The sequence below is a fragment of the Taudactylus pleione genome, unplaced genomic scaffold (assembly GCF_031769625.1).
Source record: "Taudactylus pleione unplaced genomic scaffold, aTauple2 ptg000236l, whole genome shotgun sequence".
Classification (NCBI taxonomy): domain Eukaryota; kingdom Metazoa; phylum Chordata; class Amphibia; order Anura; family Myobatrachidae; genus Taudactylus; species Taudactylus pleione.
The window spans coordinates 5,277,398-5,296,640 of NW_028284638.1; the positions used below are offsets into that span (position 1 = coordinate 5,277,398).

The window sequence follows — 19,243 nt, forward strand, 5'->3', positions numbered from 1 at the left end:
TGGTTTTCTCCAGTGACCGCTCCACTCAGGATTAGGGTTTCACTGCACTAAGTGGGCAGCTCGCGGCCCTCTGGATAGGTACCTGGGAGTGGCAGAAGACCGGATCTAAATTAAATGAATAGAGTATAAACTAATACTAAAACACTAGAGATGAACTGAATAAGGGAACACTGTAGATGAGCTGAATACTTGAAAACTGGTGATGAACGTAATACTTGAACACTGGTGATAAACTTGAGAATGTTTGAACACTGGTGATGAACTTGAGAATGCTTGAACTTTGGTGATGAACTTGAGAATGCTTGAACACTGGTGACGAACGGAATACTTGGACAATGGTGATGGACGGAATACTTGAACACTGGAAATGAACAATGTACTGGGAATAGTTAGAGGTCCAAGTGCTGATTTGCACAGAGAAACACAAAGGAAATTGACACAGGTATGTACTGGGAATAGCTAGAGCTTCAGCTGAAAGCTAATTAGCATGAAAGCTGACACCAAAGGAACACAGGGAGGTGATTAGAGAGCTCAGCAGCACAAAAAAAGACAAAACAAAGGGTTTTACAAGAAACACTGGAGTTCTGTGAGAGCTGAAGTAACACACAGGGCTTTAGCATGGAAGCTAATATAAGTAGCACTGGTGGTCAGCATTAAGGGCTGCAACAACAAACTGTAGGTTCTTCTTGGGAAACACCAGAGAGCACAGTAATCACAGGAACAGCAAAGTTGAACAGCATCTTCCTGTTGCAGAATTCGGACCTAAATATCCTTAGGCAGCTGGTCATTGGAACAGGAGATCAGCTGCGAGACTAGCAGGGCTGCCATTGGAGGAGACTGATCAGGTGAGATGAACCAACATGGCTGCGCCCATGCCTGCTACCACAGGAGTCAGGACGCACGCATGGAAGTCCAAATGGACCCCTGGGAAAATCCACAGCCATAACCCACCACTACCACTGATGTCTGAATGCCTTGGAGCCTAAAGACACCAGTTCAGCAGTGAGTAAAGGCTGATCCCAGGCCATACCCTGACAGGTTGTTTATCTGATGAAGGAATATGGTATCTCTAAAATGCGCTTTTTTACATTAACAAATCACACTAATATTCAAACAATAAAAGATTGCCAGTTTTTACCATGCCAAAGGTGTCTGTGAAGGAGACACAAACAGATGTCTCTTCTCTCCTGCAAGCAGAATGGGGAGTTGAATATATTCTACACTTACACAGCACTGGTTACATAATGATTGTCGTGGCTTCTTTGACATTAATTTTTATCTGTATGTACTGTGATAAACTTACATTTACCCACTTCTTCTAGCTGCTCTAGTATGGGATGTCTTTGCAGTAATGAAGTAGCAGCATGAGCAGATTTGATGACATTCAAATCCCTATAATAATCGACAATGGCATGTCCTGAGATGGAAATGTACATTCAAAACCCCTTAATGGCACCCACAGCAGGAAAAAGAGAGAAGGGAGTCGTGGCCAGGGTAAGTGTAGGGGTAAGGGGTGGAAGGGAGGAGACACCCCTCGACTCGACTTTTGCCAAGTACAATACGTATACAGTACTAGGAATATATAATTTCAATGATAAAGCTATTGAAGACAATGAATTATTTATAAAACCAAATAAGCTGATTATTAACTTGATATATTAATGATCAACCCTGTGTCCCTCAAGCAAATGATTAATACAATGTTCTCATATATATAGCATAATAGCTCATGATTTAACATCAGGAAATTTGGCAAGTCAACTTAATGTGCATAATACCTGGCTTCAGGCTGTCATAACATATGGGGTGTGGATAATGTACTAAGGCGGGTGCAAGTGGAGGCCAAAACTTAATTTAAAACATAATTAATAGCTAGAAATTACTGACACTGTTCTAGCATTACTCCTTAATATGCATTATAAAAGATCATGGAAAACTACATTACTGAGGTTCATATGAGGTAATATCTAAAAAGAAGTTTCACCACAACTGGAGTTTAATTGACCAACACAACTAACTCCTTTCTTATAAATTACTGATCATCGAGTACTTATTAACATGTTCATATGGGTAATATGGGAACAAGTTTCAAAGGCACAGCTTTAATTACACAAATATAAAATAATAGTTTTGATTGTTTTTCTTTTTTTAATTGTAAACATGGAGGTGAACAAAAAAAACAAAACAGGAGGGCCAGAATAACAGGTTAGGGAAGCACAAATGTCACACAGTCAATGCATATAGACATAGACCACAATTGTAAAAGGCAAACAAAGAAATATATGAAGACATGCAACTTTGAGACCAGAAGAGGCCAGGTCAACCTAGAAACCTAGGTACAATATGTTCAACTGCATACACAGGATCACACAATTAAAAACTGATTTGGGGTTTCCACAGTCTATTGATAACATATTCATGCCACCAGAAAATTCATTATTGGTGAAAAAGAGAAGAATGGAAGACTGTCCCCGTCAGAAATTTTCTGTGAAATTTGGGTGCAACCATAACCAATAGCTATTGTAGGGGAGGGGGTGGGTGTGGGTGGGGTAATTTTTGTTTCCACAATTTGGCTACGGCTGCAATAACAATGTTTCTAAGGATATACCTGTCATGTTTTGGAACAGATGGTGGCTAGAGGTGCAATATGCTGGGGTCAGTACCAAGCTAAGGCCCTAATCTTGGGATATGAGGCTCTCTATCTCTCTCCAGAAGTGCTGAAAACTAGGACAAGCCCAGAAAACATGTAAAATACCACCAACTAGTCCACAATTGCACCAGCAGAACTTGTCTGAGGGGGGCAAATAATATGCAGTTTCTCTGGAGCTAGGTACATCCTATGGAAAGGCTGGTTGATGAACATTCCTAAGAGATTTATGCACCTAAACATTTTAGAACCCTCAAGAAAAATTCTATTTCAGTCACAGTTTCTTTCCCATGATAGACTATTTTGTCTGTAATTTAAAACACTGTAGACAACATTGGTGATTTTTTATTAATATTGTAAAATAGTTATCTTTTTTGGATTATACCAATGATTCTGTCGGAGCTGCTGCAATACTTTGGGAAAGAGGAAGAACATTTCAGGATGTTGTGCAAATCCACTGTCAGGGCATATATGTGGCATCAGATCTCAGTCCTAAAAGAGCAATTAAATTGACCCATTTCTGTGACAGATGAGTCCCAGATTGGGCTGGAAATATTTACACAATATTATGGATGTAATGAACTTTTGTATTCTACGTATATCATAGTTTCTCTGTGTACTTTTCCCCCCATATATTTAGGTTTTTCATCTTCCTTTTCAAGTGGCCCTGGGGATATGGAGACACCATCAAACAGGATTAGCCAGAGGGGAATGCCATCTAACCCTGTCCAAAATGTATAAACCTCTACATATTTAAGAGCTACATAAAGAAGTGATTTTTACCTGAACATTAGAACTCGAGTATTCCATGAATTTGTGTCAGTGCTTTATAGATTCCTGGTAGAAAATATATTTTTTGCAAATTAAATAGTTATATATTACAGGAAACAGAGCCTTATTTTTTTTACTCTAGGTCCACTTCTACTTCTTCTCTGCTTGATGTCTGCGGTGGGTTCGTAAGCTTGAAAATGTTGGAACAATCAATTTAATGCCTTGAGAAGAATATGAAAATCTGGGCCATCAAAACTCATAGATCTCAAACCTGGATCTAAAGAGCGACAAATTAAGATTCAGACCAACATCTGATTGATTAAAAAGAAAAAAAAGGATCCATATGACAGATTCAAGTAATGTCTGCTAATAAAGTGGTCTGATAATCCTAATTTCAGAGGGCCTTTACAGCTCAGAATTCTGCCTTCAACAAACATCCCACTATAAAGGGAAGACCTTACTATTTTTACAAAATACTATCTGATAATAAGAATATTGCTGACGAATCATCTTATTAACTTTTTCTGCTGACTTCTACAAGAAAAACAACAATATACAGTGCTCTCTCTGTGTACCACCTTCATTTGCCACCAGGTTTATATTCTGCACAAAAATGCATCAAATGAGTTAATTCCATTATATGTCACCCATCTGTGTTTTAAAAGGTATCTCTATATTACGAATGCCTCAAACCTATATACTTGTCAGTGGGATATGTATCAATTCAGTTCATAAGGACAGTAGTAAGCTCTCACAATATAAAGCTGGATACATACCTATGCAATTATCGTGCCAATTACTTGATATCGACTGATCAGCCTGATAATTGCATGGGTGTGTACTAGTGCTAGCCAATAAACAACTTAAAGTGCTCCTGAAACAGATTGGAAGGTTGCATATTATTTCCTGCTTAAAAATTGAGATACCCAACCTCCAGGTCCAATTGAAGGAAAGAGCTCAGTCTGTAAAGACTGCACACTGATTGGCTAATCACTCCAAGGATCAGAGCGTTTTTCTGATTCGCAGAGTGATCAGCAAAATGTGTACCCAGCTTTAAGCCGGGAGCACACTGGTACTAATGTATGGAACTGAACAATTACATACTCTCTTTGTGTTTACATCGCAGGCAGTGTTAGTGTTGAGTTCCAGTACATGAGTGCCATTACGCTCTGAATGCTGTCTTATTTATGTAGCTTACTGTTCCTCATGTGACAGAAAGTTGGTGCTTTAACTGCAGATATATAGGAGCTATCAATAGCGTACATAGGGTCGAATTCAATTCAGTGCGATGATGTATAGTCGCGGGAGGGAACTCCCGCAGATATTCAATACACTGCGCTGTTTGCCTTGTCGGGAATTGGTTAAGTTAGAGAATGTTGGTTCTCTCGACAACCTGGGTGTTAAGGTTCGATAACCGGCATTCTCTGACTAAAGTACCGGGCGCGCAGCTGTTAGCACCGCGCTAAGCCAGTAAACAGCTGCGCTCCCGCCACTTTTGTTGGATTTCTCCTCGCATCCCCAAGAGGGTGCGAGAAGAAATCCTTTAGCCGCCCAAACAGCGCGGTGTATTGAATAGCTGCGGGAGCTCCCTGCTGCGGCTATTCATCATCGCACTGAACTGAATTTGCTCCATAGATTGATGGATAATACATATGTGCAAACCAATCCATTAGGAGACAATTACCAAAATATTCTGTCTCGACCCTAAATGGCAATAGAATTTATTCTTTGGATTAAAACCCTCACAATATCCTACAGCTGTAGGTACTGTTTCCTGCAAAGAAGCCACCCATGAATTGGCATCACCACCTCCTGTGTTAGGGAAATCCACTGCTTAACCAGTGTTACAGCGAATAACCTCCTTAACATGCTAGTCCCACATTCACTTGTAATCTACCAGTTTTTCTAAACACTCTATAATTCATCCCTTACATTTGGGTGTAACACAGAAATAGAGAGGACAAAATAGAGAGAACAGATACTCCTATAACATTGCTGGATTTGCTAACAACAAAAATGTTTGGAATTTAAAAAGAAAAGGATTATTTAGTGGAAATATTCATAGGCAGTAGATTGTGTCATTATTTCTAAAGTTTAATATCTCATTATTTAAAAACATTTACATTTAAATTAAATAGTTGATGACAATTCTTTTAGATGTCTTGACATATAAATAGAACACACATAAAAAATATAGCCTGTTTAATTTTTTTAGATAATTTCTTCATATAGGGAAAAGCCAGAAGGAATATAAATCACATAGGAGGACAATTCAATTGTTTGCAATGGCCACGGGTTGCATTTCCTTGCCAACTTGTGGCCATAAGCAGCACAATATTTTCCTGCTCAGCCCAAAGAAATGCAGAGGGACAAATCTGTGATGTTGTAGTTCTCAGCACAAGTCTCATGTTGGCCACATACAGTACGGAACAATCGACATGCTCAAAGACTAATTTTTCATCACATGTACTGTATGTAGCCAAATTACAGGAGTTCTTCTGTCCCTAGGGCTGTGCCACAAGAACACCTCTAGCACTTCTGGGGTGTGTTTGGAGTAGGAAACTTAATGTACAAACAGATCAATAGTTGTTGTCTTCTGACCACATCTACAAAACTGTGATCGTTATAGTGTCATATGAAATATTTGTTTTCAAAGTCTATAACCAAAACATTTAAATGGGAGACCCAACAATCAAATTATTCTTTGGTGAGCAGCTTTCTGGTTCCATTGAGATAACCATGGCTTTGTAGCCATATTGTTCAGCAGCCCATGCCCGGTCCAAATCCACCAAACCCATGCAATGTTTCCCTACAGTACAACACATGAAGAAAGTTCAGGTTAGATTATGTACAACATATACAACTATCTAGAAATACACAACATATACAACTATCTAGAAATACATAATCAATACCGATCATCTGGACGGAATCCAGAAAACTCGATTATTTTTGCCATTCAAGAAAAGTGATACAAATCATCATTGTTTCTAAAACAGAATGGCTATAAGTCAATATGTGCTATTATAGTGGAGTTGATTTTTCAAAATATATATAAAAAATAATAGATGTGCTTATAAATGTCTAAATATAATTAGAGATATAAATACAATACAATAAAGATGGTTAGCTATGCTAGTTGAAAAATATAATGAAGAGGACTGAATGGTTTTCCACAATTATAATATTGCTTTAACAAATTAAATTAAGCAAAGTGTACCTGTTGAGTAATTAGAAAAATCCAGCGTTGACACTAATAGTCTAGCTGCCAATAAGCTGTTGGCATTGGCAGAACCCCCTGCGCCACTGATCTCATTTGATTATTTAGAACCAGTCTAGATACTTGACAATTGGCACCTTCCTACAGCTTGATGATGTGGCAGAAATACAATGATCTTTCTCCTGCCAATATATAGCATGTTCATTCTCCTAAACTATGGCTTAACTCATGCAGACATGTATAAAGTTAATTTTGAAGATACAGGGCCTGATTCAGTCACACGCTATGCTAATATGCAAGCAGTTGGCCGATGGGTTGAGTACTGTGCATGCACCGAGATTGTTACAGCACCGAGACGCAGAGCGAATATGGATGCAGGGAGTGTGGTTTTTAATGGGCACTCCTGGGAGGTAACCGGGGGGCGGCCGGGCAGACACGGGTGTGTTGCGGACAGCGGCTGTGTCTAAAGACGCACAGCTGCTCACATGGCAGGCCATATGCAGATGGAGAAACTGTATCTGTACAGAGACAGATTTACACAGCTGCAAATGGGCATCTTAGTAATTGCAAATCAGAGGCATAATTAGCATAAAATGCAGATGCGCAAAAGATGCAACAACGTCTGTATCCGACTCAGGATCAGACCCACAATGGCTATAACACAGAACATGTCACATACGCTTAGCTACGTGTTATCTTCCACATATGATTTTAATTAGTAGTAATGACTATTATCTCTTTACATATTTTATTTTCAAAATATTTAATGTCTCCTACAGAGGAAAACTTGGATGAAACAAGTAATTGGCATAATATCGTAACACCTACAATGGATTGGGGGACGGGGGAAGGATTTGCTGGGAGTCATTGAGAATGTGTAAAACCAATAAAACATGCCATTGGTGACATTAACTGTCCTCTGTGGACATGTAGAAGAAATGGAGTTAAGGATGAATACATTACACCAATGGTATTTCATGGAAACGTGGCACAATACAGTAGTACTGACTGTATTAATATCTGCTTTTGTCATGCAGTATATTACAGCATGTGTATTAATGCGCTATAAAAAATATGAAATAAAGTATTTAGATTTAAATACAGTTGCTAAGTATGCTATCCACCATATTCCCTTGCTCAAAGCTGACTTGCTTAATCACCGCACTGTCACTGCTGCTGGGACTGTGAGAAATCAGTGCTGTGTGTCTGATAATCCCAGACATAGCAAGTGCATAGTCCTATCTGCATGTCACAGTGCTGTGGGTTTCAGCCATTAACAAAGATGTCGGCCATCTGAATGGCTACCTCCAAGTCTGACCTTTATGTATGTTGTTGGTTTTTGTTTTCTTTATTGATTTCTTTATGACCATCATTGTGCTGACTGCCCTGACCTGTTCCTTCACTCTTGCTGCCTGTCTGGTCCTTGTCTATTTTCATGTCTTTTTAAATTAACAGCATTTTGTGGTCTGTAAATGATTATAAAAAAAAAAAAACTATCATTTGGATTTTATATGGTACAATTATAGAACTACCAAGTATAGAACAAATCAACAATGGAAATCTTCATAATCCAAGCAGAGCTGCCTTTGTACACTGGATGTAAGTGGTAAGGAGCTGTCCCTTCTCTGATATTTGCAGCTCAATTTGATGCACTGTGTGAGCTCAGTTCACTACTGTTGCCCTGTGCTGGGCAGCTTGGTTTGCGGTGTTCTTCTTGTACTCTCTGGCATATTTCTCTCACACCCCTGCCCTCCCAGTGTGTCTATTACTGCCTGTTGCTTTTGCCCCAGTACCTTGGCTACAGACTGTTTCCATCCTGTGTACGCTGTAAACTCGCTGTAAAGTAGAGATGAGCAGTTTGGCTTCATTCTTTCCACCAAGTTCTGATCTCAGAACAAAGTAAAATGTCATCTTTCACAGACATCTGTGCTAAGATGCCCGTGAGAAATGACGTTTTGCCCTTATTCTGAGATCCGAACTTGGGGGAAGATCCGAGCCAAAACCGTACCACTCTTCTCTAAGGTAGAGTCACTATAATAATGGCAGCCAGTATTACAGAGGAAGTGGAACACAGGTTTCCCTGACAAGTTTCCTCACGTCACCATGTCCAGCTGCACTATTAGCTGACAAATCTACTTGGGGAATAGAGGGGAGGGGAACAGAGAGAAAGAGAAATTACTTTGTTAGTGACTACTCCGTTTGACCTAGGAATCCTGTGATATTTGGGAATTAATGTTTATAATCCTGCATATTTCATGACCCAAAAATTGGAATCCCCAGTTTGGATGTACAGTATAGGAGATGAGTTCTTCCCACTCCAACAACATGTAACATACACACTATAAGCAAAAGCATACCTATCAGCCTTCGCTCTGGAGGAAGCTTGACCTCGGTCTGATCCGCAAATCTACACAGAACCATGTATTCCTGAAAAGTATAAAGAACATCCACTAAGAAACAAAGACCTAGTCTATTTCACCATTTCATGCAATATAATGCAATGTTAAAGAAAAAGGTAATTTCACAAATAAATAAAAAATAAATTATTCACAAAAAAATTAAATTTTTTCCTTTAAAATTTAAAAACAAATGTATAGACACGTTTTATAAAAATAGTTTGTCTCAATTCAACAATCTATGTAATAAAGTCACCAAATCCACCTATCATAATATGACCCCCCAAGAAAGATCAGCTCTAAAAAATCTCTCTAAAGATACAACCATAACAATAAAACCAGCGGATAAGGGGGGAGGGGTGGTAGTAATGAATACTTCTAACTATGTAGTCGAAACCATAAGGCAATTGGGGGATACGATCTTTTACACACCCCTGCCTCGGGATCCGTCTCAGTCATTTCAGAGGGAATTAAAAGGCCTCCTAGATAGGGCTCTAGAAGACAAAGTGATATCCAGAGAAGAGTTTGATTTTTTTATTCCCCTTCACCCTGTAACACCAGTTTTTTATTATTTGCCCAAAATACGCATATCACTCACTAATCCACCTGGGTGACCTATAATTTCGGGGATAGGGTCTTTAACATCTAATTTATCAGCCTTTGTTGATCACTTTTTACAACCATGTGCAGCCTCTCTGAGATCCCACCTTAAAGATACTACTCAGTTCCTTAATCAAATTCAGACTATTGTCTGGAAAGACAGCTATCAATATCTTACTTGTGACATAACAGCGCTTTATACGAACATCCCACATGATAAAGGAATAGAGGCTGTGAATCAATTTTTAATTTTGCATGGTGGGATCTCAGAGAAGCTAAGACACTTTATTACAGATTCTATATTATTTATTTTACAACACAATAATTTTATTTTTGATCGGTCTCACTATCTACAGCGCACGGGGTTGGCCATGGGGACCAGGTTCGCCCCGAGCTTCGCCAACCTATATATGGGCAGAGTGCAGGAGGAGCTCATTTGGGGGGCGGACCTCGGGGCGCACCTGGTACTCTATGGCCGGTATATTGATGATTTATTTTTCATTTGGGATGAGGATGACAATTCTATTATAGATTTAGTTACACGGTTGAATCACAATACTTTTAATTTAATAGACACCAATACCTTTATAGATTATTCAAGCAATCACCAGAGACAGTGGCTCTCAAGTATTCCTCAGGGACAATTGCGCAGAATAAAGCGCAATTGCTCCTCAACAAAAAAATATGAAGAACAAGCCCTGAAAATATGCTAAGCCTTAGAAGAAAAAGGTTATCCCCATGGTTTATTAGCCCAGGCCAAATTGAAGGTTGATAATTTAGATAGAACCACACTTTTATCCTTGCCTATAAATCAGGCAGAGACACTTAAAGATTTATCCACAGAAAAGCTGGATAACTTTGTTACAAATACTAAGAAGAAACACAAGGATATAGATCCATCAGTGGTATTCATATCAAAATATAATCAATCTGCAAATCAAATCAAGAAAATTATTAAAAATAACTATTCAATACTACTATTAGACCCACTATTAAAAGAGGGTCTGAAAGAACAACCTACGATAATTTTCAGAAAAGCGAGAAACTTACAAAGTTTTCTAGCACCTAGTGTGTTTCAATCGACAGCTAAACTTAACAACCTGGTTAAAATCACAGACAGTTGGAAGCTTTTGTTGTGGACATACAAGATGTCTTACATGTGGGTTCATACAGAATAGAAGTACCACAGTTAGATCTAGTTACAAAAAATGTACATCAGTTAACTACCTTCATTAACTGTGCTACTCCATATGTAATATATCTGCTGCAATGCAACTGCGGATTGCAGTATGTAGGCCGCACCATTCGCCCCATGAAAATACGCTTCGTAGAACATCGTAGGAACATATTGAACAAAGTGTTCCTTGACACCATTTGGAGAAACATCGCGGAGAAACCACAGGACTGAAATTATGGGGATTAGAACATATACCACAAACCCTTAGACAGGGAGATAGCTATTCCAGATTGTGCATGAGAGAGGCCTACTGGATCCACCTATTGAATACCCTCCATCCGGAGGGACTCAATGAAATGGTGGATCTAGAGTTTTTGTAAAATATCAAATAAAGAACCACTTTCCCTGGTATAAATATACAGTAATATCAGTCAGTTTTCTTTTGTCATTTTGTTTATTTATACATTAATCCGTTATTGAGACCAAAATACTAGAGGAGAATTATTTGGTCATAGTTCTCGGTTATGTGTGGGAACCTCTTTTAGAAGGATACCAACACCCTCAAAGATAAGCACACATATATGCAGATTTATGGTATATTAAGGTGCGTATATGTATATATATTTTTTGTATATTTTATATTATTTATTAAGTTTTATATTTTGTTAATCTTTGTAATGAGGTTATTCACTCTATATTGTGTCCTAATTTTGTTAGGTTTCATTCAGATGCTTAAATTAATATATCGTCACAAAAACAGTTCAGAATTAATGATGTAGGGGATACTTGTGTCTAAGGCGGGACGTGAGTGATTTCCGATGCCAAAAATGTCTTGCATCGTATGTCACATATTATACGTCACGAACCACACATCGATCCCAAATGAATTAAAAAAGAAAAGAATGTCTATTTAATATAAGTACGTACAAGTGTTTATGAAAGTATGTATAAATTCTTATTTTATATGTTATATTTTTTATGTCATTCAAGACAGATATAAATAATCTGTATTATTTGTCTGCACATGTTTAAAAGAAATGTAATGATTTTTATACTATTCGAAATATACCAAGGAATGCAGCTTGAACAGGGACAACATAATCTGCAGGTGCTGTCCGAACTATTTTGGCAGGCATCTACCTTAAGTATGACAGCTTCCTGCTAATAAGACATCCTTCTGAAGAAATTCACGATTGTGAAAGAAACGCGTTAAGGGTGTCCCTGGATATCAGCTTTCATTCCCAACCTGCTACATACCTCTGGAGAGATCCTGGTACAGTCTGCTATTTCGGAGATCGGCTTAAGCAAGGATTCATTACTCGGCTGTGGAACTCCAGAGTCGAGATACTTTAACAAGTGCCTCCGTTGAGCTCCAAGGATCTAACATGGCTGAAGCCGCACACCGCCAGCCTACAACAGCAGAGTTTTAGCCGGCGCATGATACAACATTCAGTGCTGATACGGGATATCACATCTTCCCTGATTGCCTACTGACGGCCTTAGTCTCTCTAATCTGAGCAGCATCACCGGACTATAGCAGGAGACAGTATGAAGGAATAGGTGAGCAACATACATATTGATTTCCCTAGCCCGGTATCCTAGGTGGGCAATGGAAGGGTTAATATATTCACTCTCACCTCCTTCGTTACAAGTGGTCAATCTGACTTTATCCTATACCCCAAACATCTTAGACTTCATGTCATCTTGTATAATGGCAATTGGAAACATTTTATAAACAGAGGACGTGATTCAGAGCCGCTCGTTCGCTCTGAGCGATGTTTGCACAACTGCGCATGCGTATGGGTCGTAATGCGCATGCGCAAACCAGTCACTGTGGTCGGAAATCGTGCGCTCACAAAACAGCAGGGGCTGCTAATTTGATTGACAGAATGTACCGTTTGTGGTTGGTACCAGGGGAAGGTGCTTGAAAACGGGGGAGTGGAGATCCGAACGCAGGCGTGCCTAACGGTCAAAAGGGCGTTTAATGGGAGTGCATAATTAGTAAAGGAGCGTCATCGACCACGTCACTTGGTTGTCTTTTAGCCTGAACTGCTCGCAGTGATAGCGGTAAGAAAAACCTACCACAAGCACTGCGAGCAGTTCAGATGCCTTTCGATGTACCCGATTAATCTAATAAATACCGGAGATGACGTGTGATGCGAACGGCAAAGGGGCGTCTTTACAAAATAGCGAGCGCATTTTTCGTTCGCTCGCTCAGACATAGAGGAGTCAACAAACCACAAAGAGCGAGAACTCATTTTAAATAGCTGGCCCCTTTTTTGGAACGACCGTCCGCACATAGCGTCCGGGTCTGAATCAGGCCCAGTGTTACCACAGAATACCACTTTAAACTGTCATACAGTAAATTAATACGGACACAAACTGATACTTTTATAGGACTGGTACACCCTTTAAATAGGGTCCTTTTAGTCTTATGGACTTATAAACAGCATCTATACATAATTGGTGCACACAACTGTTGATTTTATACAATTCTTTTTTATATGTGCAACTTTTATGGCTATATGATCAGATTTGTGTATTGTACTACATACATTGGATCTTGGTGGTTTGTTGCCAGATCAATTCACATGTGCATGTTACAATCTCATGTCTACGGTATTGTAGCATTTGTATTAACAAATATTTCAGTGCATTGTCTCTTGTGTTCTTAATAAATGTATATATTAATATAGTGTGTCTCTCTGGTCCGGTTAGACATACATGCGCTATTCCCATTCACAGTTTCTGCATGCGCACCAAAGAAAACCCCCATATAAAAACAGAATATAAAACATTTAGAATGATATGGCTTTATTATAGGCTATAGGTTTTCAAACTGTAAGGTGGGTCCACATTGGGATGTGTGAAGAAGTTGTATATAGTGGAGCGCAGTAAAAACCCAAGGTAGTAGAGGCTGCATTTGCCTTTAAATGATTGGCCCTTTAAAACATCGGGTAGACTCGCTGGGAACTTGCTAATGCCTGCAGATCACAGGCAGGCTATAACATTTACCCCCAGGGCCGGACTGGCCATCTGGCAAATGTCAGAAGGGCCGATGGCCTAATGGGTTGGTCCGGTGTGAAAGCCTGGCCAAACAGCTCCGCCTCCTCGCGCTCTGCTCGGCCAGGATACTGAGAGATGGGGCGTGCTGCAAGGCCAGGCCCCTGTGACTCATGACACGCCCCTGTGAGATTTAACCTCAACCCCATAAGGCGAGGCCACACACACAGAGGGGAATGCCAGGGCTGATCTAGAGCCCCAGTCCGTCCCTGTTTACCCTTTAGGGCCATATTCAATTTGGCTGCGAAAACCCATAATTTTTGCCTGTTTTCATTATCCCATAATCAATTTCAAAGACTTTTCACCGGTGTGAAAAGTCTTTGCAAAAAACCGGGGATAACTTTTCACCACACAATAGGTTGCGAAAAAAAGTGCAGAATTGCCTGCACCCCTGTGAATGGCCCCTAACATTAAAAAAATAAATCGGGACACCCCAAAAACTTAACTTGAATTTTGGGGTAAAGAAAAAATTAAAAATGGGAAACAAAGTTTTAAACTAGCGCAATTAATTCAGGGGGGTTCCCAAGTATGCGGCAGGTGTTTTAAAGTATGCGGGTGGTAGCAGCAGGTGCATTTTTGAAGAATTTTCAAAATGCCCTTTAGGGACTTAAAACTATGCTTGCACCCATTTTCATGTACCCCAAATTTGATGGGCATAGTTTCCCGCCCCCCCCAAAAAACCTAAGTGCTATTCTTCAACCCTTCTTTACAGGCACAAAAAAGCACCTGCCGCGGCTATTTAAAAACCCTACTTACCTTCCGCAGACTAAAACCCACAGTTATCCCCCATGTCAAGACATCATTAGGGGGGTCCCTGGGTAATTTCCCGAAAATTCCCCTACTTTTCCCGATACTTACCTTTCCGCAGGGTCCAGTTTTCGCCGGCTACAAATTGAATACGGGGATAAAGCGGGCATGTGCCCGATACTTTATCCCTGCAAAACTTCCGATGTGGAGCAAAAAGTCCAGCACTGACTTTTCGCTCCCAAATTGAATATGGCCCATAGTATGCAAACTGCAGCACAAACAAGGTGCTGCACCTGGGACATCCTGGTGAACAAAAGCTTGGAATCTCTATCGTTACCTGACTGTCTAGGTTTTAGATTCAGCAAATATTTGATTGATACATAAATCGGGGTTTTAACATCTCTTACAAACTCAGACATTCTTTTATTTCTGTTTCCAAGTACTCTCAGGGATACCTCTCTGTGATTAACTAATGCACCAGTGTGCTCACCTGGTCAGCCACACCAATGGCTATTTTCCACTCCCTATTTAAACCAGTTCCTGAGAGTAACCCATTGCCTGAACAACGTGTTCCTTTCCCAGGATAGTTCTAGGTCCCAGGTTTTCTCCTTGTATCCTGTGATCATCTCCTCTGTGACTCTTTGCTACTTCGTGGATTTCTCGCTATTTACCATCTGCCGCTGTGTATCATCATCTGTCAGCGCCGCAGCTTCCACGCTGCCTACAGACCTGCTCCAACCACTTCATTCAGCCAGCGAGTAATAAGTAACCTGCTTTCCACCTGCCGCAGGGTATTGTCACCTGTTAGCCCGGCAGCTTCCACGCTGCATACCAACTTGCTACTCCTCAATGCAGAGCCGGCGAGTACAGCCGCGATCTTCATTCCCTCATACCGCTGGGACAGTGCAAGCAAGTTACCTATACTGTATTACTCTGTGCTTGTTCAGGTTATTGGGTTATCCCTATTGTGCTGACCTTCTATTGGTTTCCCTGCACTATATGCTATTGTCTTGGGCTGGTTCAGAGAAGGGTGCTGGTTCCAGGGCCAGGGTTCAGTATACGGTCTGTACACCGAGGTGTCCAGTAAGCTGTATTACTTATCCTGACTCTCTGTTTCTGAGTTCCTCACTGGGTCCAGTTCCAGGTCAGAGCTGTACCAGTGTTACAGCTTACTCAAGCTGTACTCTGACTACATTAGACTCCGATTCCTGGCCTGAGTTCACAGGTCACTAGGCGAGGGGTCGCCCAGTGGATCTGGTCTGTTCACTCCAGTTCCAGTTCAGTATCCATGCACATCACAAGTCTGTGGTTCCCATACCGTCACTAGTGTACTTATACTCCTGTTCATACCCATGAGCCAAAGTATTATTAAGCTTCCTATGTACATCCGTCATACCTAAAGGTCCCGAGCCGGATCTACAGAATACACAGACCGCGACACATAGTAGCACTTGTGCAGACCTTAGATAATCCATAAAAAGTAATTATGTAATCATACCTTCTTTAAAACCACCCGTTGTTAATGTCAATATATCCTGCTTATTATATTTATTAAATAATAGGATGCATATTAGTGCATTTGCATCTTTTCACAATGTGTGTCTTTTGTCGTGGCGACTCACCCGCATTTTACACTTAAGTTTGCCTGTGCAGTGACAGGGGTTGGAGAAGACTTGTGGACGCAGCCAAAGTACAGTATGGGTGTGTCGACATGAAATGCGTCTCAAGACGGCCACATAGAAGGTGCATATGCGCCTGATGGAGTGGGATGACTTGCGGGTACTTGACCCTGGGTACAAGTTGTGAGCTTATGATGAGGAGGGCCGCATATGATTCATTGAACACATTTAAGACGCACCCAATTATGCAAACACAGTATAACAGCTGCAGCTGAGATCTAATAGCAGGATCAGTGTACCAAACACTGGTTTACTTATTATGTATGCTTTCCTGCCATGTACTGTAATGTGTATGAACTGTTTACTGTGTTTTGACCATTTTGTATGCTCATAGTGAAGCCACATCTCCTGCTGTATTCCAGGAGTATTATCGTGTTATCTGCAGGGGGAAGGAGGCTAATTTGCTACCTAAGCACAGCTGCTAGCATCTCACATGTCTGGCCAACTCTGCATAGGTAGCAAAATGTGTTTTTTCCTGAGTACATTTTTTACGTTTGTGCTTATTGTATAAGCAAATTGCGTTCAACTTTGAATAAGGTCCAAAATAATGTTTCTAAAACCTACAAGATAAATGCTTCCTATTACAAACCTAGCAATCCCTTTAAAATATACTAGTAATGAGTTTTATTAATGTCTACAATTACACTGAAAGTCACAATTCTAGCAATTTGGTTTCACTATGAAACCTGCAGCTGACAGCGATGTCTACCAATGCCTCATCCAATACACAGAGTATATCTTCTTCACCTCCCCTTTATAGGCAGGAAGGACATACAAATAAGTTAAATCTGTTTAGGCAAAGAAAATATTTGAGAATAAGTGCTTATAATTCTTGTCGCTCTCTTCAGAAGTAATGGCTATGAGAGTAAGAATAAAGAAATATCTTTACACTGCGTAACTCCATCAAAGTAGGATTTAGTATAGATAATTAATGGACAAGAGGACTAAATCTGCATGAGCCGGCAGAGAGACAATACCTGGCTTTTGCGCTGAATAAAGGACCAGCAGCTAATTATCTAGGCTAAATCCATAAACAGGACTAATAAAAGCACCAGAGATCCCTAATTGCACTATTGTCTGAAGACTAAGACATTCTTTTCTGCAGACTGACCCTCTTCACATTGGTACAAATGGCAGCTAAGGATAGCTATACAGAGGAAGAGAGGAATGTGAGTAGTCTAAACTCACAATACAAACAAGTTCTCTTCAACACTCATAAAAGTGAAATGAAGAAAACCTGGCAGCAGTCACCATTTGTACTTTTACTCCTAACATTTTTAAAACAAATATTTGCAAATCGTCTTGGATGGGAGCTTTGAAGTTGATAGCCGTCAGTAATACTGGATTCCTTCCTACCACACTTGTTATGTTTTCTGGAAATACCTGTATATAACAGCATATAGTCTATTAAGATAAATGCGAAGAAAACAAATACACTCAAGCAAATACATATTGTGCATCCTAATCTTATTCTATTTATTAGGTTGGCAATGTTTCCCTGAGGTGGAACACACATATGATGCAGGGAGGGAGGCCCTTTCTATATGGTAATGCAGACTAGACATGTGGTTTCCCAATTATGTAGGATTTAAACATTTTTCATTTTTATAGATTCATAAAAATAATTAGATTTTAATGAACAGTTATGGGATCTATTATGTGAAATGCTTAAAGACATAAAACAACCCTGCACTTTTCCATCCTTTATAAATCGTGTAGCTGTGATTCTCCTGATGACTGTAGCAGGAAGTCTGTTATATGCCATTATTAGCAAACAGCCGAAATTCCTTCCTTTATGGTTCTCCGAATGTTCTGGATAATTGCTTTCTACATGCCTACATGTGATATCGTTATCATAAGATTTTATTCATAATGCGCCACAAGATTTAAAGGGCTGGGCACAATTAAAAAATAAAATAAAATAAATGAAACCCACATGCAGATTACATAGGAGGCCATATTCGGACAGAGAAACTGCGTAGGGCTGGTCCAAGTTTCAACGGTGCAACCAATGGTCTACGGATTCTGACGGCCCCACTACACAATGCCGAGATTACTGGCATTGTGTAGCCGGGGGCGGGGCCACAATGACAGGATTAAGCACGAATCGCGTCATCAGCTCCCCCCTGGACCGGCCACTGATGCAAGGAGGGAGCAGACTCCGGTGGTGGGTGCACGTGGGTGGAACGACACCTGATTTTCGGGAGGCTCTCGGCAATTTCGGGAGAGTAAGCAGGTATGAATTGTAGGTATGCGACCAGCAAAAGACTCAGAATCAGTCTCACTGGGTGCAAACAGTGCAAGGGGGATGTAGCCTAGTCCAGCTGTAGTATGCAGTGTAATAGTAGAGCTGGGCAGTATGTGGGTGCAACATGCAGTGTTTCCATGCAAAGAAAAGCAAAAAATAAATGTTAGCATATATTCCCCTAGTAGTGTAACATGGCCTGCTCAGCTGCAAATTACACTCCTGGCCACAATTTGAACATAACTATAAATCAGCCCAAATGTATTTCTATACATGTTTTAAGACAGGCCTCCTAGCAGCTGCATGCAGAGCTTAGAAACAGATTTGTGTGGAGTAGCTTTACCACCGTAACCACTGTCATCTACCTAGAGCTTAAAAAACAAACAAAGCAAAAGGCACTTTCTATTAAACAATATTCATTTCAGTTTATGTAACTGCTGTTTCTATGTTGTTCTATTGGTCTAAAATGGTTGCAAGCTCATGACTCTACCTGTTATGAGTAATGCCTATACCCATACATCATGCACACAAAGCCATGCCCACCTTGCCAATTAACTCTAGTTTATATATCGATATGATATGCGTTCGGCATCCCAGCAGTCGGGATGCTGATGCTTACATTACCGGCACCAGAATACCGACGCCCAGGGGCATCTTAAGAGAGGAAGGGGCCCGTGTGCACTCACCGTGCGGGGCCC

The 19,243-nt window shown here is 40.3% G+C and overlaps 1 protein-coding gene across 3 annotated transcripts in view; it reads right to left on the minus strand.

Annotated features, from left to right (window-relative positions):
• Positions 1–5,538: 5,538 nt before the first annotated feature.
• Positions 5,539–19,243, minus strand: part of GSTCD (glutathione S-transferase C-terminal domain containing) — a 221,224-nt gene continuing 207,519 nt past the window's right edge. For all 3 annotated transcript variants that reach the window (XM_088479481.1, XM_088479480.1, XM_088479479.1), the window contains exons 11-12: positions 8,996–9,065; positions 5,539–6,227 (exon numbers count right to left, since the gene is read on the minus strand). In XM_088479481.1, the coding sequence (XP_088335607.1) occupies positions 6,091–6,227; positions 8,996–9,065 (207 nt within the window). In that variant the 3' untranslated portion in view covers positions 5,539–6,090. The remainder of the gene's footprint in view (positions 6,228–8,995; positions 9,066–19,243) is intronic.